At 50.8% G+C, this 21,975-nt stretch overlaps 1 protein-coding gene across 6 annotated transcripts; it reads left to right on the top strand.

Annotated features, from left to right (window-relative positions):
* Positions 1-39: 39 nt before the first annotated feature.
* Positions 40-20,740, top strand: cdk12 (cyclin dependent kinase 12). 6 transcript variants are annotated; one of them, XM_023835457.2, is made up of 15 exons: positions 40-1,655; positions 1,772-3,059; positions 10,472-11,188; positions 11,558-11,770; positions 11,960-12,099; positions 12,227-12,397; positions 13,035-13,224; positions 13,321-13,377; positions 13,553-13,654; positions 14,446-14,523; positions 14,636-14,752; positions 15,678-15,809; positions 15,888-16,117; positions 17,003-17,434; positions 19,169-20,740. In XM_023835457.2, exons 2-15 carry the CDS (start codon positions 1,810-1,812, stop codon positions 19,726-19,728), a joined length of 4,389 nt encoding a protein of 1,462 aa, XP_023691225.2. In that variant the 5' UTR covers positions 40-1,655; positions 1,772-1,809; the 3' UTR covers positions 19,729-20,740. The 6 variants fall into 6 exon arrangements, with proteins under 6 accessions (XP_023691225.2, XP_023691227.2, XP_072561244.1 ...); XM_023835459.2 differs by having other exon boundaries at positions 40-1,059; XM_072705143.1 differs by having other exon boundaries at positions 40-329.
* Positions 20,741-21,975: the final 1,235 nt, after the last annotated feature.

The raw sequence follows: 21,975 nt of genomic DNA on the forward strand, positions 1-21,975 counted from the left end.
ATAAGTACTTCCCGTACGTCATCAACATGCGACAAAAGAACAAGCTTGCCTGCAGGGAATGCTTTTAGTTAGCTAGCAAGCTTTCTTGCTCATCATGTGATTTTTCTAAAAAGCTAGATATAGCTAATTTCGGAAGATCTCGGCGACACAACTCATCACTGATGAAGATAGAAGGTGAAACGTGCGATTGTAATGATATTAACCTACGTTTACTTTTTTTTTAGATTGTTATATTTCGTGGGAGAGGAACGAACGCCGTCGTTACAGCAAGCTACAGTAGAGAGGTAGCCAGCGAGTAAAGATCGTTACTGGCAAGCTTTTCGCACCTGGTTTGTATTTGCGGATTTTTGCGCTAATTAGCTAGGAAGGGCTCCGCTTCATACATTGGTTTCGGTTACCGTGTAAGAAGGACACTTGATTCGATCATTTTAGTCTGCTTCTGTGGTAGGGCTTAGATAGACTGAGGCCTCTGCAATTTCAGCGCTAGATTAATATTCTTTAGTCTCTGGCTCAACGTTGCTGTGTCATATATAGGTAGATATTAGAGATTTTTTTGGTAATGGTGTACTTATACGTAACACTTAAACGTGGTAATGACGTTAAAATACTGATTTGGAAACTTGCGCGGTAGCTAATTTGATTTTGTTTGGAACTCTTCGATGACTTATGGACTTTTCTATAATAAAATCACAAACATTTCCCTATCAGCAGCCTTTTCTTTTTTATTACAAATGCTGGACTGATGCTTGGTTAATATGAATGGGGTCTTACATAGAAGATTGCGGTTGTCGTGAGACAGCCGGGGTTTTTTTTTGTGTGTGCAACTTTCACAACTACAGTAGTTTATGTCGAAGCCCCCTGCAGGTTGAGGGTTGTCACAGCAGCGCGCCAAGAACAGAGGGCGGGCGTCGCATTGGGGGAAAAAAAGGTTGTTGCCGAGTTACCGTCAAGACTGACAGCGACCGAGACTTCCGGCTTCCGAGCAAGAGGAGTACAGAAGCTGAAGCTCGTAGGAGGAGCCACAATGGCGACTGTCCTCTCCTCATAACAGCAGGGGCAGTGGGTGTTCTTATATCCGCAAACATCGCCCTAAATGCAGGCCTGGTCGATTCCCAGGGCCACTATAAATAAACTGGGACATCTTCTGCACATGAATATACTATAATTTCTTACCAAACATCAAATATAATGAGATAAAATTGAAAATTAAAGCGAACATGTAAACAGTACCAACCGGGTCAAGTTTTCATTTTCAGTTCTGTGAAACAATATTGCCCATTCATCATGGACTACTACTTGTTTCCGAACTCAACGTAAACTGAAGGAGCCGCCACCTTTGCTAAAGCCTTACAGAAGGCTAAAGGTGGCTGTTTGAAAAGGGGGTTTGCTTTTTTCCCCCCTTTTCGTTTTTTACGAAAAGCTAGCGACCTAGCTAGCTACAGCAGCGCTGGCTAACCAAAGCGAAACGGGGGAGACCGGGCTCCATTCTCCGACTTGTCTCTTTGTAACCGGCTATTAAAACTTGCAACACGCTGAGCCGATCATATTAAGTAGCGTATTTTTTGGTTCCTAGCTGATTTTTTTTCTGTACAAAACGCCAGAAACATGCTACTGACCTGACTGGGATTAACTCGGATAAAGCATAAGGACGGAACGTGGGCATACTTTTTTTTGTTGTTTGCTTTGTAAACGTTTTTTTTTGTTTAATGATCTTTTTAACCGGATTTTTGGAGTGCAGTTCTGCCGTTAATGTATTGTCTCGGCTGCGTAGGCCCGCGATTGGGAGACGGATCGCCGCTGACGTGAGGAATGCCCGGGTCAGACCGACACCATGGAAGCAAGAGGAAGCCGGACCCCAGCGCCTCACTGCAGCCTCCGCCAGCTAGCGGCACCGGCGGGGCTTATCAGCCGCTGCTGTCGCCGCACTCCTCGGCCGCCAACATGACGAGCAGAGACGGCAAACTCCACTCGAAGTCGTCCGCCTCCTCCTCGTCGTCCTCCTCCTCTTCCAAGCGGAAGCGGCACAAGTCGTCTAAGCACGGCCGGGAGTCGTCGGCGCTGAGCCCAGCGGCCGCCTTTGCGGCGCAGGGCTCCGCACCGCCTCCTGCCGTCAGCGCCATCAAGCCACTTGTTGAGTATGACGACATCAGCTCGGACTCGGACACCTTCTCGGACCCCCCCGCATCCCGCCCCTCTGCAGACCGTAGAGGGGGGGAGAGGCTGGAGGCGGACTTGGATTACGGTAAGGACGAGGAGGGCGGGGCCGGCGGGAGTAGGGACGGCCGGGGACACAAGCACAGGCACCCCCGTAAGAAGTCCAAAGACTCGCACAGAGCTAAAGACTCGGCTGAGTCCGGCGGCAGCTCCAAGAAAAAGAGCAGCAAGGACCGGGAAAAAGGAAGTTCAGGGAAAAGTAAGGAGAAAGTGGCCTCCGTGGCCACCTTGTCATCTGGGGCCCGGCAGCCGGGCCAGATAGAGGGGGACCTGGTATTGAAGCGGGCCAAGCTGCCCCAGAGTGTGCTGGCCCAGCCTGGGGCTAGCGTGAGCAGCACGGCATCCTCGTCCTCGTCGTCGCGCAGCAAGGATGACGGCGGCCCCTCCGCCAAGCCGCGCAAGGACAAGCAGCAGCGGCGCGAGGGCCGCGGGGACCACGGCTCCTCGCAGAAGGAGCGCGCCGACAAGAGCCACCGCAAGTCGTCTAAGAGCTACAAGGCCAGTCCCAAGGGCCGGCCGTCCTCCAGGGGGAGCCCTCGCAGAAAGGCCCTCGCCTCCATCCAGTCCCCCAGCCCCAAGGGGGGAGGTGCTGACAGCCCCTTGGGTGGGAGCTATAGCCTCGACGTGGAGGAGAGCTACCACCACCGACGGCGACAGGCCCAGCAGAGCCCCAGCCCGTACCGGGAGGTGTCAAGGCGCAGCCGGCAGCGCTCAGACAGCCCCTACGGCGGCCGGCAGCGCTCCTCCAGCTACGAGCGCGACAGCAGCCCCTACTCCTCCAGGAAACGCTCCTCGCTCAGTCCCTATGGCAACCGGAGGTCCTCCAGCATCAGCCCCATGTCCCGGTGAGTACGGCACAGCCGCATCCCGCTCCGTCGTTACTCGCGCCCGTCAAGGCATGTGGTCTTTCAGGAAGTTGCGTCCGCCGTAGGGTGACCACCCAAGGTAGTTGGCTTTGACTCGACGCTTGACACTTTTCACAAAGATGCCATGGCTTCAATGCCGCCCGACATGTCTTCGCGTCAAGGTCCAGGTTGTGGTTCTTGATAGTCTGAGGTAGTTGGGGAGATCCGTGGGCCATTGCTGTAGGCCGCCGCATGGTGCCACAGGGCAGTGGGATCGTGCTTTGTGGCACGTAGCAGCCCAGGACCGTGGGAAAGGTGTGACATTACCTTTGTCATGATATTTCCAGAACTGAACATGGGCCCTCAATGTTTCGGGTGTGATTTAGATTCTTGTGATAGGTGTGTGTTTGCAGGGCAGGCCGGACGTGGGGGGTTGGGACGGGTGACATTTGTTGTCAGCTGTGGCCTCTTGGGGAAAACTGAGGTCACTGACTGTCAGCAGCACATGGCTGCCTCTCCCAGCATGCATTGCTTTGGAGTGGTTGGTTCTCCCAGCATGCATTGCTTCGCAGTGGTTGGCTCTCCCATAAGCCATAAAGGACATACAATGTGTTCAGATGGTTCTAGGTCTTTATTCAAGTATTAGGGAAACCAGTCTGGAAAATCACATTTAGATGTGTAAGTTGAATAGCAGCTGTTTAGCACATGGTTTGTTGAGGCTTAGTGTTTAATTTCAGTATCACTTATTCCTGCTGTTGACAGTCGTGACACACAGAAGTCTTTTCATTTCTAAAGTTTTAGATCACACTATTTGCTGCATCATTTCCATGTAATCCTACAAGGGCTGCAAATACTTCTATTTAGTGCCCCATAATAGGAAGGAAGATCAATAACCACCTCGTCGGCCATTTTGATTGTGCTCGGCGGTCTGCTGGACCTTGACCAGAGGCTGTAGGAAGGGGAGTATGTTCTTGTCCTGTCGCGAATCGGTGTTCCATCAGCACTGGATGGCGGTATGAGACCACGGGGTGACCAGCGGTGGCGGGGGTTAATCATTACTAACACCAACCCTCCACGGCAGTGACTGTGACTGGGTTAGTGGGACTGGCAGCTTAGTAACACGACACTCCGTGGGTTAGGAGTTAGACTGTCAGACTGTTAAAACGTCCGGGTCCAAAACTGTAACGCTAATGGTGCGGTAGTACGTGTCCACAGCTTGAGACGAGTCGCTGTAATCAGTGCTGTTCGCTTACTTCCAGTCTCTCTCAGCAGGTTGTTGATGACCACAGAATGTGTCTAACTCTAGAGTTTTATATCTAAAAAAAAGAAAAAATGTCCTAACAAGCAGGTGAAATTTAATTACTCATTTGTTTGGTTTGGGAGATTTTAATTAGCGTTGATTTTTCTTTTTCGTTTTCTTTTTAACCATAGGGACATGTTGAGCTAGCCAAATTTCCATAATTACACCTTCATAGTCTCAAAAGGTGAGAGTGTGTTGCCCCCCTGAAAATATCAAATTACTCCTTGGGGGCTAATTGTCCCCAGCCAAAATTTTTTCCAACTCTCAAGGTCCATGAAGGGGAAGCTAAATTATTAGTGTAATTAACATCTTGCACCGATTTCCATTAGTTTTATTATTGCCGTTACCTTCTCACGATGGTGCCTCTTATGATGCTGGTGGACATTCAGCTCTGTGCTCAACCCCCCGTGGGCTAAAATGGTTCCTTTGAGCAGACTGAAGCGGGGAGTGATTTTAGTGTCGCACACGATCCCCTGTCATTTCCGAGTTCCAGCTAAGCTCTTTGCCGTAATGTAGATCTAAGGCCGGCCCATGTCAGACGGAGTGGGCTGAGGGGGAGGGGGGAGTGGAGAAATGGGGTTTCGTGCCAGCCTGCCTGTTCAAGGAGCTTCGTGCATGTGACCAGTCGTCTGGGGGCTGAGTGTTGCAGCCCCACCCACCAGAGTTCGACCTGCATGAGCCCAGCATGTGACTCACTGGGGTCACTCTCACAGCCCAACCCTCCGCCGTCACCTCGTCTTGGCGGCCCTATTCTAAACCCAGGTCTGGATGTCATCCACGGTACTGACAGGAAGTTGTGTTCAGGGCAGCTTGTAATTTTTGGACTCTCTTGAAGTGAGTCACACTCTCATTTTGGGCTAGTGGTATGTCGATAGAAGGGTTAGGGTCATTCTCCATCTGGGCTGCCGCAGAGTCATGGATGCCCTGGCAGATTCAGGGGGCACGACACTGTGTGGGGTCTGTCTACTCTTCCTTCTTCAGACTGAAATTGCCAACCGAAACGGGGGGCCCCAGAATTTCTAGCTACACCCCGGTTCATAAATTATTTAAGCACTAAAATTATGCGTCGGACTTAACCAACAGGTGAAAGGCTGTACAGGATGCGGTGGATCGTGACCTGTGTCTGACCCATAAAACTGCTCCTTTCACATGCAGTTTTGCAGATAGCTTTGCTCTTGCAAAAACCATATTTAAGGTGCAGTGCTTTGTATGTTTTCCCACTTTGTTGGTACTTTTTAAAAGATCAGCCTTTGAAATGTAACTGATGGGGCTGAACGATTGTTTTCCTGCGGCTGCGATTTTGCCGAAATGGTAAACACTGCTCTGGAAGTTATTCCTGTAAAGTCCGGCCTTTATGGGGCAAGTCTAGGCTTTCAGCCCTAACAGTTGTACCAGCTTTCTGCCTGTTAGAGGGATACAGGGCATGTCACCTGTGCGGCCTGCAGTGTCCGCAGCCGTCCAGAGCAGTACGAGTCACCCGTGCGTCTGCTCTGTCATCCCCAGCGAGCCGGGCGTGCGGTCTCTGCTTTGCAGACTCACAAGAAGCAAATCCCCCATCCATTTTCCAGTCCGACCAAGGCTGCTTGTTGCATTAGCGCGTTAACTACAGTGAATCACAGCCTGCCCATTTCCTTCCCCCTGCCTTGCGTCGGCCCGCGGAGGTATGCTGCTTTCAACATGTCACTGTCACCGTGAGTATTCTCACACACAAAGAAATGCTCTGAGGCTGGAAGCTGCAGTAACATCAGTTTATTCCAGACATGCAGAAACACACCCCGGTGTGATTTAAATTAGATGCTTAAATCTGCATCAGCACTATCAGGTAATACAAAGTTTGTTTACTAGTAGAGGAGCACGATGCAGTCGCTGATAAACAGGAGTGTGGGACACGTGTGATCACCATGAACCGTTAATCTGTGGATTTTTTTTTTTATATATATGAGCAACATGAAATGCTGTAAGATGAATTAACCCAAGCAGCCTTTTTAATATACTGGAATATTCACTAGTGTTAGGAGGTACGGGCAAAAATTTGTATCACGATATTTTTTTAAGATTCTCACATTTTCACTGTATTTTCCCCCCCTAATTTCACCCATATTGCGGCAGCAAGTGTTTGCATTAATAAAATACGTTTATGAGTATTTTTAAAAAGGTGTGTTTTCATACATTGTTAGGGCTGGGTATTGGCACAGATAACCCAATTCGATTCTGATTCCCAAGCTAACCATTCGATTCAGTCTGATTCAATTAGATTCTGATTAGATATCAATCCGATAGGTAAATGGTGATAGCAGCTCTTCATATTTGGAGAGATGTTTAAAAAGCTCTAAATGGAACACAAATTTACAAATGCTGAGTCACTGGACACATTGTGAAAACCACCAAAGGCCAAAGGCTTGTTTACCAAAATCTTTTTATTTGAAGAATGTATGAGTATACTTCTTTAAAAAAAACACCATCTGTCTTTCAAAGCACATAAAATGACTTCTGGCTGAAAAGAATAGCTTAAAATAAAAATGTCTAAAACTCACATGCCATGTTTCAGAAGTACTTTAACTTAAATACATGTGCCAAGACATAAATTAGAATCTTATACAGGAATTGTTCATGGCTGGGAATTGGCCCAGGGGCCTGTACTACGAAGCAGGGTTACTGGCTGATCGGGGTAATTTGTCGGATTTAAGGTAGTCTGGGCAAAATGTAAGTGAACGAATATATATAGTCCATATAAACTGTGGTACCTTAAATCCAACAAGTTACCCCGATAAGCCAGTAACCCTGCTTCGTAGTACTGGCCACTGATCTCACAATAAGATTCGATTTCAATTCAAGTGCCCGATTGGATTCAGTCTTGAGACCATTCAGTCTATGTTTAAGGCATTCATTAATGTGCAATCAAACCAGATCTGTTGTAAAAACGACTACAAGCACAGCACTATAGGGTGACATTGCAAAGCACCGTAATTGTTGCCATTACATGACAAAAATAAGATAAGGAAAAACAATATATAAGTATGACATTTATTCTTGTGCTTACCCATGAAATGCACCAACATATTTAATTCACACTTCCCTCTGCAGTTCATGAACCCAGCCAGAAATAAATAAATTATACCTGCTTTTGTTTGCTTCAGAATTACCCACGATGTTTAGGGAATGGAAAAAAAACAGATAATCAGTAATAGTCTCATCATTTGCTTTGTTTTATTAATTTAGCTTTTAGGTATTTCACGACACCATGAGCAGTGTAATGAAAGTGACTGGTGTGAGAATAAAGCCCGACTTGACTTGCTTGCATTCACGTGCTCGGAGTACTCCATTACCATGACTGACAATGCACCAAGATGGCGGCACAAGGCAATTTTGCAATACTGTTGCAACTCTCCTGTAGGTGAGAGAGAAAGTAGCGCCACCTATATGATAAGAGGACAGATACAAGTAAAATGCAGCAAAAATATTTTCAAGTCACGAGGTAAAGGCATAAATTAAGTGGATCATTCTTGGAATTTTGTGGTAATAAAAATTTAATTGCAACCAGGATCGCAATTAATCATAAAATATTGAAATATTTTGAAATATTTTCCCGCCCCTATTAATTATAAAAAATCATTTTCATTTAGCTTGATGGCATAACTGACATGATTTATGAAGTTATTAATGTACAGTCAGTTCAAAAACAAGTTTTTTTTTTGTTATAATCATGTATCTAATTAAGTGTTTCACTGACATGTAATGATGTACATTTAGCTAGATAGCGCATTGTTTAATCGATTATAACCATATATTTAGCTCTATAGACACGTTTTATTGATTATTACCAAATATTTAGCATGGTGACAACATGCTTGCTTAACTGGCATGATTTTAATAATTAGTACAGTGATAAATTGAAATGAAAAATTCATACCGTACGGGAAATTAAAACCGGTGAACAGTGCAGCACTAATTCACAGTAATATTTTCTGCCGTTGTGTTCTGTAAAAGAGGCGTAGTGTGATCTGCAGTTTAAAGAGCGTTTCTTTCATGAAAGCTCCTTCTTCCCCTAGTTTACCTCCTCACACCTTCTCTGTGAATTTCCGTGGCACCTTGTGCTGCGTCAAACCACTGACCACTGCTTAAGCTGTGTAAATAAATGTAGTTTTTTTTTCTTACAACCATTCAGATGTAGAGGGAGGCAGTGCTGGGTTACATGTCTTTGAGAAAATGTCTTTAATGTTTTACTTTTCGCCCCTGAAGGGCACAAACACTATTGGATGTTTCACAAAGCAGTTTTTCCTCCATCAGTTCTCTAGTACAGACTGACGACCTCCATGTCATAGGTTTAGAGGGTCCTTTGTGAGCTGAATAAGTGAGTGATATTTACTTCTCAGAATTATTCTTTATATTTGTAGAAAATAGTTTCCTTTGGTCTGTTTTGAGCAGTTCCAAGGTTGTGGTCTACGTGTTCTTTGTTTAGAGAGGGTTTTGTAAGCATCTGTAGATGAACCTCGCCAAACATAATTACTTAATTTGATTGCAGCACCTTTTAGCTGTGTCATTCTCATTTGTGAATAAGGTGATGGCTGACCATGAATTCAGCAGCTTCCTAGTTAATCTGCTTGTCTGGGTCGGAGTTTTGGGATGGTCCCCCTCTGAGATGGCAGAGGGCATAAGGCAAAGGAACACCCCCCCCCCCCCCCCCCCCCCCTGGACAGCATGCTTATCCATCACGGTGCACTTACTCATACTATGGGCAATTTAGAAATGTTAGTTTGCCTAGTTGCACGTCTTCCGATTGTCGGAGGACCGTGAAGAAATCCACGCCCAAAAATATGCAAACCTCCAAGCCAGTGTGAGAGCCCAGTGATGCAGCATGGCGCCCCCCCCCCCCCCCCACTGCCTGCTTAATGCGAACAGCTGGACCACGTGTAGAGATGCTTCAGACCTGCATTTTAGACCAACTGTGAGGACGAAGTAGCAGCGAAGGCCTCAACCTGGTTGTAGTCTGAAAGTTAAGAAAAAGCAGTGAATGTGATATCGTGCAGTGGTCTAACTTTGCAAATGCAGCCCGACTCCCGGCCATCCTCAGCGTGGCCACTAGGGGGAGCAGGCACCTTGACTGGTGACGGCAGAGCTTGCGGAAGGCAGCACTAAGATGTTATTGTGGTTTGCAGGCCTCCTGCTTGATTTCATGTCAAGACCGGTGTCTGTTTTATAAGAGGCTGTTTCATGAGAGCCTTTTAAAAAGCAGCCGTCCCTCTCAGTTACTGCGGTCGGCATCAAGCTGTACGTTGTGAAGCCTCTTCGAAAGTGTCGCCGGGGGGGGGGGGGGTTCTCTTTTAATGCAGTTTATATTTCAGTGCATCATTTTACAAATCAGTGTTAATATCTTCAAATTTTAGATTTTCTAATTGGGGAAATGAGATGTCGGTAGTGTGACGTTCACCTTGACAAATGTGATGAACTGATTTATTTTAAAAAAATAGCTTGTGTTTGGTGATCGCTGCCGCATGTGCATAAAATGCGATGCATGCCCTTTGGTTTCCACTGCGCTGAGTATATGCGCAACTTTGTGGTTGGGTGTTCCAAATCTCTTCAGACATATAACAAATTAATTTGTGAAGTATTTAACTGCTGATCTAGAGAGTAGGAACCTGCAGGTTCTTGTTGCCGTGCGGAGCCGAATGAGACGGGCGTCGCCCTATTTCACTGGGCCTCATCCCTCACCAGGCATTGGGTCCACACCCCTCTGTGAAAAACAAGCATAAAGTCCACATAGCCCTTTAAGGGCTACTGCTTGATTCGCGGTTGAACTTGAACAAAATGTACTTTCTCAGGATTGACTGTTGCACTCGGCTGACAGTTAGTGTTTCTGGGGGATTGGAGAGATGCTAAAATACTGGGTATGAAATTCACCCCCCCAGTACGAGTGCCGGCACTGGCTTCCTGAGGACGGTAGAGAATTGGTCTACAAATTTTTTTTTTTTGCTTAACAATGACTAATATGTCCAAAATCTAGACCAGCTACTTAAATGTTTCTAGTCGTCCAAACCTTTTCACTGTGTATCAGTTTGTTTGAATCCCTCTAGCCACGCCGTTAAGTGCCGCGCCTCCCTTTCTGTCTTCACAGGCGCTCTGCTCGCTCCCGGAGCCGCTCACCGGGCCCCTTCTCCTCGTCCTCTTCCCGGCGCTCTTCCTCACGCTCGCGTAACAAGAAGCACTCGTCGGCGGGGGGCGGGGGCGGCTCCCACAGCAGCCGCCCCCCCAGCCGCTCCCCATCCACCTCCTGCCTGCCGCTCAACTCCAGTCTGGGTGCCGAGCTCAGCCGGCGGAAGAAGGAGCGGCAGGCCGCCGCGGCGGCAGCCGCCCGCACATCCTCCCCCAACGCAAAGCGGCCCGTGAAACCAGAGCCTGAGCCCCCCGACAGGGAGAAGGCCCCTCCAGCTGACCCGACTCCTCAGGCTCCGCCCCAAGCCCCGCCCCCAGCCACCACCCCTCTCCAGCCGGCCAATCAGCGTGGAGACGAGAAGACCTCGGCCCCGCCTTTGCCACCCTTCTCCTCCCCTCCACCTCCGCTCCCTCCCTCTCAGACCCCTCCCCTGCCCCCTCCTCTGCCCCCGTCACCCGCCGCGCTACATCAACCACCTCTGCCCCTCGCAGAGGTCGCACAGCCCGCCTCAACTCACACGACCCCTTCCTCCTCCTCCTCCTCCTCGTCCTCGGCAGCTCAGCCCAAATCCCCAGCGGTGCTGCCGGCGCGCAGTCCTGCCCGGCAGCCGCCCCCCATGAAGACCTCCACGCTGCCCCCCCTGCCCTTGCCGCCCATGCTGCTGGGGGACCAGGACAGGTGAGTCGCCAACACGCTGACTCGCTCCGTGCTCTGACTCCTCTCCATAAGCCCCTTGCTGTATTGACTCACCAACAGCCCCGCCTGTTAGTGTTAGTGATTTTTCTGTATCTGTGTGGCCGAATCAAAAGCTGCAGGCTCCCCGCCGACCACCCCCGCAACAAGCACTGCCATGTGGCTGTCGACAGAAATAAAGCAGTGTCTCTCTCAGAACATGTCCCGCGGACCGGATTTCCATGCCGGCTTCCCGTTCTGCCGGCACAGATGCCGACGGTCCCCGTTTAGAATTTTCCAGCCAGAATAGGAACGTGGAGAAATGAAATGGTTTTAGGTTTTAGGTGTTAATGTCCATCATTTCCTCTTGTTCAGTGTTGCGTCTCCATGTTCCCTCTCTCACCCCCGAAGCCCAAAGAAGACCCCCCCACAAAGACCGCACAAGAAGGAGAAGGAGATGCGGAGCAGGCCGCTACTGAGCGACCTTCCGCTACCCCCCATTCTGGCCGGTGGAGACTCGTCACCCCCTCAGTCTCCTGTCCAAAAGGCCCCACCCTCACTGCAGCCTGTTTTCAAGAAGAGACCAAAGTGAGTTTGGGGGGGGGGGGGTATGGTCAATGGCATGGGAACCAAAAGTAGCCCTTCTCCTGGGCTGAACCCAAACACAAGAAGCTACACCATCAAACTGCTAGTTTCCAGCTGGTCTTTTATGGTTTGGGCAAAACCAGTGGCTTCCTCAGACCCTTACAACCCTCTCCCCCATCACCGGCGAACCAGGTTCTGCTGCCCCCGCTACGGCGAGCGCAAGCAGACCCAGAGCGACTGGGGCAAGCGGTGTGTGGACAAGTTTGACATCATTGGCATCATCGGAGAGGGAACGTACGGCCAGGTGTACAAGGCCAAGGACAAGGACACGGGTAGGTCTGCACCTCACCATTCTCCCACCCCCCCCTCTTGCTTGAAGTTGAGTTGCATGACTGTTCAGACCCTTCCGTGGGTCAGTCGGGCTCTGGCCGTCACCGCGCTCTCACCGTCCCTCCCCAGGCGAACTGGTAGCCCTGAAGAAGGTCCGCCTGGACAACGAGAAGGAGGGCTTTCCCATCACAGCCATCCGCGAGATCAAGATTCTCAGGCAGCTCAACCACCGCAGCGTGGTGAACATGAAGGAGATCGTCACGGACAAGCAGGACGCCCTGGACTTCAAGAAGGACAAAGGTAGGCGGGGCTTGTTTCGTGTATTTAAGGAGGGGAGGGGATCGCATCGTATCTCACAGGTAAACGAGACCTAAGACAGCTGCTGGCTCCTGATTCTCCATGTTCATTCTACATTCTACGTGTTCGTTCCCCTGTTCTGCGTTGAGAGCAGATCATTCATTGAGCGAGGGGGCACTGCTGTTGTATCTTGGGACACCGTACTAGAATTTCCCTGTTAAAATTCCAGTAACTGGAAACGCACACAAACATGAGAGTCATATTTTACGCACGTCAGATTTACCGCCCCCACCACCCACCCACCGTGCCATTCAAGACACCTTGTAGCAAAAATCACGTAAGCCAGAAATGTATTGCAATACCTGCTGAAGAACACATATTAAACCAAAGGATGAAATGTAATTTATGCATGTCGCCTTGCATGAACTCTGTGTGTCTGATATTTAGTCGAGTCCAGTTAATTTTATAGTCGAGAGCTGTCTGTATATAAATAGGTTAAAGTGCCTTTAGATAATATCAGTCACCTGTAGTACTAAATGAATGAACACACACACACACACGCGCACACGCACACGCGCGCGTACTGTAGGAAAGCTTTTGGGGTTCTAGCAGTCTCAGTTCAGGCCCCGCTCCACTCCAGGTGCCTTCTACCTGGTGTTCGAGTACATGGACCACGACCTGATGGGGCTGCTGGAGTCGGGCCTGGTGCAGTTCTCGCACGAGCATGTGCGCAGCTTCATGCGGCAGCTGATGGAGGGCCTGGACTACTGCCACAAGAAGAACTTCCTGCACCGGGACATCAAGTGCTCCAACATTCTGCTCAACAACAGGTGCCAGCTGAATTTCGGGCGGGGGAGGGGTGGGGGGTGTTGGGACGTCGTCTCCCAAATGGGGGCTAACGGGAGTTTATTCCCCCTTCTCCGCAGCGGTCAGATCAAGCTGGCGGATTTCGGTCTGGCCCGCCTCTACAACTCGGAGGAGAGGTGAGTCCTACGGCCGGACCGTACGCTGATCTCCCAGCGCGGTCAGCGATCAGCAAACAGCGAGGGCGCCCACGTCTGACTGCTGTGCTAAGCATGTGTGCCGCCTTTCAGAGCAGCTGCACTCAGCTGTTTGTCACGGGTGTAACTGTCCCTGCCTCGCTCCTGCCCCCCACAGCCGACCTTACACTAACAAGGTGATAACACTGTGGTATCGGCCCCCCGAGCTGCTCCTGGGGGAGGAGAGGTATTCCCCGGCCATCGACGTCTGGAGCTGCGGGTCAGTGCCCCCCCCATCTCTCTCACACACACACACACACCACCTGCACATGTCCTGTCCTCTCTGATGCACGCAAATCAACAGCCTCCCCTCTCACTCTCAATCCCATGCTCGCCAAGCCACTGCTGCATACTATAATTCTTTCTCATTGGATGCTTTTTCTAGGAAACATCCAATCAAATCTCTCTGAGGTGTTTGTGGGCGGTGCCCTTCGCAGTTAGCTCATCTGTTCATCTCCCCTCTAGTTTATCTGCACTGTGTATTTAAATTTTATTTCCTGTCTCAGTTGTCCTCTGTTGGGGGGCAAGGGGGGGGACAAACATTTAAATCACATAGTAGCAGTTTGCGTTTCATCATGGCCTTTAAACCTTTTTACTATTGTGTGCCATCTGTTATTGAATAATTAAAATGTCCAATTAAATTTCCTCATTCTACATTAACACCATCGTCACCGTTGTTCCGCCATTTATACAAATGTACTAATTTATTTGGGTTTCAGCTCATGAGGTTTGTTTTTTAGCTATGTTTCCCTAATTTAGCTAATTAAATATTTGATGGGGGTCTTCTATAATTTAAACTGAAGTCCCAGTTGCCTCTGTAATGCATTTATTAAGTCTTGCGGCTGGATAATACCCCCCCCCCCAAACACACACACAGGCATTCCCCCCCCCCCCATTGCTGCCCATTCACAGCCTCAGCACTCGAGCTGCTTATAAAAACATCCTTTCCGCAGTACAGGTAAGTAGCGTGTCAGTGAAAGGCTCGTGACTCCGCCCCCTGTTCCACTACAGCTGCATCCTGGGAGAGCTCTTCACGAAGAAGCCCATTTTCCAGGCCAATCAGGAACTACTCCAGCTGGAACTAATCAGGTACGGCGCCCTCTTGTGGAAGAACCTTCTTTTTTCTGTTTACATATTGTGTCTGTGATTTTGTTTATATTATTTGATTCACGGCGTGACCGTCCCTGTGTCCCCTGTGCAGTCGCCTGTGTGGCAGCCCCTGCCCGGCGGTCTGGCCCGATGTCATCAAGCTACCCTACTTCAACACCATGAAGCCCAAGAAGCAGTATAGGCGGAGGCTACGCGAGGAGTTTGCTTTGTGGGTGTCTGTCTGCCTGGCGGTCTGTCTGTCTGCCTGGCGGTCTGTCTGTCTGCCTGGCGGTCTGTCTGTCTGCCTGGCGGTCTGTCTGTCTGCCTGGCGGTCTGTCTGTGTCTGCCTGTCTGTCTATCTGTATGTGTATATAATACATAGTGGGGACCCAGTGTCCCCGCAGCCTAAAAACTGACATTTTCTCAATCCCCATAAGGGATAACTCAGTTTTCTAAAAATCTTTGAATGCAATCAAATACCAAAAATGGCAGAAAGTCTTGGGTTTTGTTTGTGAGGTTAGGGCTGGGTGCCAGTTAGGATTACGGCTTTGCCCATAGATATGAATGGATGGTCCCTACAACGGTGTGAATGCAAACACTTCTGTGTGCGTGTCTGAGTGTGTGCATGCCTGTACGCGCACGCGTGTCTGAGTGTGTGCATGCCTGTACGCGCACGCGTGTCTGAGTGTGTGCATGCCTGTACGCGCACGCGTGTCTGAGTGTGTGCATGCCTGTACGCGCACGCGTGTCTGAGTGTGTGCATGCCTGTACGCGCACGCGTGTCTGAGTGTGTGCATGCCTGTACGCGCACGCGTGTCTGAGTGTGTGCATGCCTGTACGTGCACGCGTGTCGAGCGGTTTCTGTAGTCTCATCTGCAAGCTGCACTGTCCCTATGAACGTCATGAAGGTCCAAACAGAAAACTTAGATCCTCACGAAAGACAAGCGGTATTCTTCCCGAGAGCCTTTCTGCTTTTTGTGGAGGCAGATTGTACCTGTCAAACAGGTTCCTTAAATGTTTTTCTCCCTTTGGTTAGATTTTTTTGCCTTGTGATTTTTGTTAGGGTTGAAATCAAAACGTGTTTGTGCTCAAGCACACATGCCTGTGTGTGTGTGTGTGCGTGTGTGTGTCTCACCTGTTCCCTCCCCCTGCAGCCTGCCCACCGCCGCCCTCGACCTGCTAGACCACATGCTGACCCTTGACCCCGGGCGGCGCTGCACGGCAGAACAGGCCCTCCACAGCGACTTCCTGATCGACGTGGAGCCCAGCAAGATGGCCCCGCCCGAGTGAGTGCCCCACCTGTTGTGGCATGTACCCCTGACCTCGCCGCCCCCCCAATGACCTCTGGCCCCCTCCCCCTGTAGCCTCCCACACTGGCAGGACTGCCATGAGCTCTGGAGCAAGAAGCGTAGGCGGCAACGCCAGAGTGGGCTGTCTGAGGATGTGCCAGCGCCCAAAGTGCCCCGCAAGGACCCCGCTGGGCCCCCCAGTGGAGAGAACAGCCGGCCCCCGGCTAGCCCTGCTGGAGCGCCCCCACCTGCGCCTGCCCCAGGCCGCTCGCAGTCTTCAGGCACCAGCGACAATCAGCTGGCAGGTGAGCGGCACTTTCTGCCCCCCGACCACCATGCCCCCCCCCATTTGCCTCCGCAGGTCCGCTTAAGCTAGAGGTGGGAGGAATGGGAGGGGGTTCCAGACAGACTGGCCCCAGCATGTCTGTCGTTCCTTCACTTGTCTCGCCCCATGTAGCAGGTCCTTAGCGAATGTGTCATTGCCTGGTCCGCGGTGACACAGTAACCGGAAGGCGGTGACACTTCTATCCACGGTTTCTGATGCCGTGCGCGTCTGGGATTTTGGCCCAAATCCTGAAAAAATCTGTCAGCCTAATATTTTGCTCATTATGACAAACGTCGTTAAGAGGGCGAGGATGACCAGGTATGAGGCCCCATGGGTGTCATACTCGCGTGGCCGGGGGCCCCGGGTGTCATACTCGCGTGGCCGGGGGCCCCAGGGTGTCATACTCGCGTGGCCGGGGGCCCCAGGGTGTCATACTCGCGTGGCCGGGGGCCCCAGGGTGTCATACTCGCGTGGCCGGGGGCCCCAGGGTGTCATACTCGCGTGGCCGGGGGCCCCAGGGTGTCATACTCGCGTGGCCGGGGGCCCCAGGGTGTCATACTCGCGTGGCCGGGGGCCCCAGGGTGTACACATGTCCCGAAATTCCTGTTATCCGGGGGTTACAGGACAATTCGGGTGCTAAGGCCGCGGGGGGAGCTGGAGAGGGCAGTATTGTGCCGTGAGTTTAGTCAAACCCAGCAATATTGGTTGTTTTGATGACCCCCCCCCTTGGAGCACGTGAAGCACAGTACACCTGTTACAGGTGAGAAACCCACGACCGGATAAGGACACGGCATATAGAGACTCTCCCATGACGTCCCCCTTCTGTCCCCCTTCTGTCCCCCTTCTGTCCCCCATGTGTCCCCAGGTCTGGGCGCGGCCACGGAGCAGCTGAACCAGAGTGAGCTGGCGGTGCTCCTGAACCTCCTGCAGAGGCAGACGGACCTGAGCCTCCCCCAGGTGGCCCAGCTGCTCAGCGTGTCGGCCCACCCCGAGAGCCAGCAGCAGCTGGAGAGCCTCAGTCAGTCGCTGTCGGTACTCAGCGAGCCCTCCCAACAGCAGGGGGCGCCGCTCAGAGCCGAGCCCGAGGAGGGGCCCGCGGGAGCGCCCGACGAACCCCCGGAGCCCGCCCCGCCGGCCGACCCGGCCCTTAGCCAGGAGGACCAGGCCAATTTCCTGGCGCTGCTGCTGGGGCAGCTGATTAAACCGGCGGGCGAGGGGGCGGAGCAAGCCGACGAGAGCAATGGCGTCCAATCAGAGGAGCCCGTCGCCCGTGGTGCCGCTGCTGCCGATCGCAAGGGCAAGTCTGACTTCAGTCTCTAGGGGGCACTGAGAGCACCGGGGCACTGATGTCCAGCACGTGGGGGGTCAGGGACGGGCGAGAGTGGAGCCGCGTGTCGCAGCCCCTCCCCATGCTGGCTTCTGATGTTTTATGGGTCAGCTTTTCTAGAATTTGTACATTTTTGAAGCAAACACATTTTTCCAGCTATAAAGAAGCACAAATCCGCTACTGTTAAAATGAATGTTTCTTTCTTTTTTTTTTTTTTTTTAACGGACACTTCAATGTGCAAACTGATTGTCGCTGGAGCTGAAGTTCAACTAGGGGATCAAGCCACTCTGCCCACCCCCCCCCCATACACTCACCCCTCCCTACAATGTCACGATAGGCGGAGCACTTGCACACCTGTCGGGTGGGGGTGGGGGTCGGTCACGTGGACTGGGAGGGGCGCAGTCCGAAGCTGGGGGGGCACGGTGCACCAGTGGGGGTGTACAAACACGTACTGCTAACTCCCTGACCCCACCCTCTCAAGGCTTCTGGGTTCACTGTTTTTTTTTTTCCATTCTATTAAAGTTTTTCTTTTAAAACATGTCTGTACGTCTATATGCATAAAATCTAATAAATTATAATTTGAAAATAAATGTTTTAAACCATAGATCTCAACTGCATGTCTTTTCTTTTTTCCTCCATATTCTCCATTCTCATCATGTTTTATGTGTTTTCTTTTCTGTGTTTGAGAGTGAGGATTAGGATTAAATGTGAGGGGTTCCCTCTGTCTGCCCCTGCAACCCCCCCCCAGGGCAGCCAGGCTGAGCTTCTCGCACCGATTCTGTGGCTGTACGCTTCCCACAAGATGCCCGCCGCATCCGCATTTGGGGGTTCATGTCGATTAGTCTTCTAACAACCGGTGATTGGATGACCCAGGTTTCTGCCCCATACTATGTGGGACGACCACGTGCTGTCAGACCCCCCCCCCCCCCTCCGATTTAATCACCACCGTTAGTCTGTGGTGGTTAAATGTGAGCTACCACAACTGCACTTTCCTCCAACTCTGACTCCTCTCCAGGCATGTTCACTCTCCCCCTAATACACCCTCCTTCACCGTAGTCCTCTTCTAACCCTGTGCTGCCACCTAGTGTATTGATGCGAAAGGTCTTTTTTTATTATTAATAAATCGATGTCCGATCTTGGTGAATTCGGTTCCGGTGGGGGGGTTGGGTGGCTTGGGGGTAATCCAATTCAGAAGCATGTTTTTAAGTTCAAAAGATTACTGTCATGTGACTGAACATTATTCTGCTACGGTTTCTGTATATGTCTTGAACACTGTGAAATTTGTGCTTTTAGTTTACCAGGTCTAGTACTTTAACCACAGGACTTCGGTCTTCATAACCAATTTCACAGTGTGCTTTTTTCTTTTTGCGCAGTGTAATATGTCTGCATTTTAAGGGGACTGCAGTGTGTCAGTTGTGCTGTAAATGGAACAGGATCCAGTGCAGATTCTAGTCACAGTTTAGCAAGCTGTGATTAAAATAGACGCCTGCGTTTTCATGCGATGCCTTGAGTGACTGTAGCCACAGCGTGTGTTGCGCCTGAACCTGTGTGTGTGTAAATGGTGTTTAGTTTGCACTTCTGGTAGGGAGTGTCTGTATCTCAGCAGCCTGACTTGACCTTGAGATTGTGGAGTGAGATAAGGATGGAGGCGTGTTCGGTCCGGCGACGCGTGACTGACCCGTGTTTGTGTTTGACCCCATTCAGACGGCGCAGTCAGAAGGCGGAAGCCGCTCGGCGTGGGTCAGGGAGCTCTGTCCTCAGAGAGACGCCCCCCCTCCCCACCAGGGCCCCCCCCCGCCTTCCTCGGCTCGCTCCACCCAGCTGGTGAGTCGCACGCGGGCGAGGAGATCAACCCCGCGGTAGCGGCTGCCCTCCTCCAGTTACTGTCTCAGCCGGACACTGATCCCAGGCCGCTTCTAGAGGACAGCCAGCCGGGCCACAAAGACGAGGTGTTTGTGGAGGGCAGGGCTGCGGCACGGTCCTCACAGCAGCAGGGGGCGCCCGTGTCCTGGACTCAGCCCTCAGACTCTACAAAGTCGCCAGAGACCCAGCTCTGTGGTGAGCCCGTCCCGACCCTCAGCACCGCAGCGCAATTCCCACGGGACCAGGACTTCCGATTCGCTCACGGGGCCCCAGCCAAGCCTGGGGCCCCTGGGTTCCCTAGTAACGAGGCTTGGAACCAGGGAAGCAAGGGCTTCCCGGGTAACAGCCAACCCCAGGCACAGGGTCCAGGGACGGGCAGGGGCAAAGGGGGACCCTACTGACGGGCATCTCAAGGAGTCTGTCGCTATGTGAGCAGCCTGAATAATCAGGGGCGGCGTTACAGCAAGTGTGGAACACCTGCTTGCTTAGTACTTGGTCATACTCCACTTGCCTGAGATGAAAAAAGAAGGGACCAGGGAAGAGAGGACAGTGAGGGGCATGTAAACAGCGAAGGTTTTGGAGGGACGTTGCAGAGGGCAGTCTGCTAAGCCCCAATCCCCAAGTGCCCACCCCCCCCCCCCCAGCCAAGCTGCTGCGGGGCTGTCCTACAAAGGCCCCTGGGAGGAGGCTCCGCCCACAGTCTTCACGCACCTGGTTAAAGCGAGCATCCGTGTGTATCGAGGCGAAGGCAGAGAGCAGCCCTAGAATGTAACCTGCCATGAATTGTTTGCACACAGAGTGAATGATGTGAGGCATCTCAATGTGTTTTCCCATTGCGGGGGTCGAGTACAGGAGTCTTTGTTTTGTTTTCCTCCCCCCCTCCTTTTTTCCCCTCTTCTCTCTACAGGCAGTTGTTTTGACACTGTTCCCTGGGTCTGTCTGGATGCATGGAGATATGAGTGATAGGGTGGCTGCAGGGGGTACTAATACATACAACTGAAAAATGCAGAGAACCTCCCCTGATTGTCCACGTGCCTCCTTCTGAATCCTCAGAAAATCCCAGCCACTTTGTCTCCACCCCATCTCATGTGATTGCAAGGCTCCTAATATAAAAAGTGCGTTTTGGCTAGCATAATTGTATTTTTCTTTGTTTCCGGTGTCTCGGGCCAAAGTTGCTGCAGTGGAGTTTGTCCGTCACTCCCCCCCCCCTCCCCCCTTGCTTCCTGACCTGTTGGTTCGCTCCACCACTCCTCCCGCTTTGCTTTCAGATGTCTGTGGGACATGTTATCAGCTGTCCGGTATCACCATGGTAACAAAGGCATAGGAGACCCCTGCCCTTTGCATTTGTCTGATTTATGTTCTGTCTCAAGTGGCCGTTAACCTTTCATGTCCCATGCCATAGATCCACCCCCCCCACCCAGCAAACACTGGTGTGCGTGAGTTTTTTTTTCTTTTCTACTTTTAAGTTTAACGCTGACAGTTGAGATTGATTTTGTTGTTTCTGCTCAGAAGTGGTAGAACATAAGGAGCCAGATTTTGGGTCACCTGTGACTGTAAAGATATTTTGTAATATGTTTTCTTTTCTGTTTATTAAAGGAAATCGAAGGCCTCACTCGTGCGTTTACTTAAATGTTTTACGTGCTACCAACAGGTGGCGCTTTGAGCCAAGGAATTACTGGTTGTAAGGCTGTCCTGATTCTCCACAGGTTTAATAGGAATCTCAAGCCGGTCGTCGGGGACTCCCGCACCGGAAGCTGGGAGTTGGCAAAACATGGGTCGTCTGAGGGTTGACCAGGACCAGGTTGAGGAACACTGGGTGTTTCTCAATATGCGTACAGTACTTGACCACAGAGGTGGAAAGTTGAGGTCCAGAAAGCAGGATTGCCAGCTCTCACGCATCTGGTCTGGCACTCAAGCTTTCAGACTGTCATGGTCACGCAAGAAATCTTACGGCAAATCTATATTATTCCACTATAAACCTAAAATTAGCTACATCAAAAGCATTGGGTAATAAAACTCTTGCATACATCTAAATTCTCGAATTGAAAATCTCACGCCGGCCATCTGACCAAAGTTGGCAATGAGAAAGCGCAAATCCAGACCAAGGTTTTGTTTCAACCAACCAGTTGAGTATAAAGAGTCACTGTCTGAGTACTCAACTGGTTGGTTGAAACAAAATCTTGGTCTGGAGTTTTACTTTCCGGAGCTAAACTTTCCATCTCTGCTTGACCATACATGTGTTCTCATGTACCCGGTTTACGTCATTATCCATTGCCTGACCATAGCAAGACCAATTCCAATACTCAAGGACAGAAGTATAGAGGACGATAAAAATTCCCGTCGGTTGCACCATCGCCAAACGAGACCAATCCAGGATTCATTGCGCCCGAAGTTCGTTCTTAGGAGACAAGCTAACAAGACCGGTCTTGCCAAGACCACAAGTACGGTTTTTTGCGTTCTTGGTATTGAGAAACACCCATTGTCTTAAACTACATTTTACCTGGTGAATTAGTAGACCAAACATTTAGAAACATTTTTTTGAAGTTTCCTTTTCTGCGGGAAATACATCGGAGTTAATCTGAAATACCTCTGCTTCATGGCATCATGAAAGAGTTTTTTTTTTTTTTCTTAGAGCTCTTTTGGTTATT

This window comes from Paramormyrops kingsleyae, chromosome 22 (genome assembly GCF_048594095.1).
Source record: "Paramormyrops kingsleyae isolate MSU_618 chromosome 22, PKINGS_0.4, whole genome shotgun sequence".
In the NCBI taxonomy this organism is placed as follows: domain Eukaryota; kingdom Metazoa; phylum Chordata; class Actinopteri; order Osteoglossiformes; family Mormyridae; genus Paramormyrops; species Paramormyrops kingsleyae.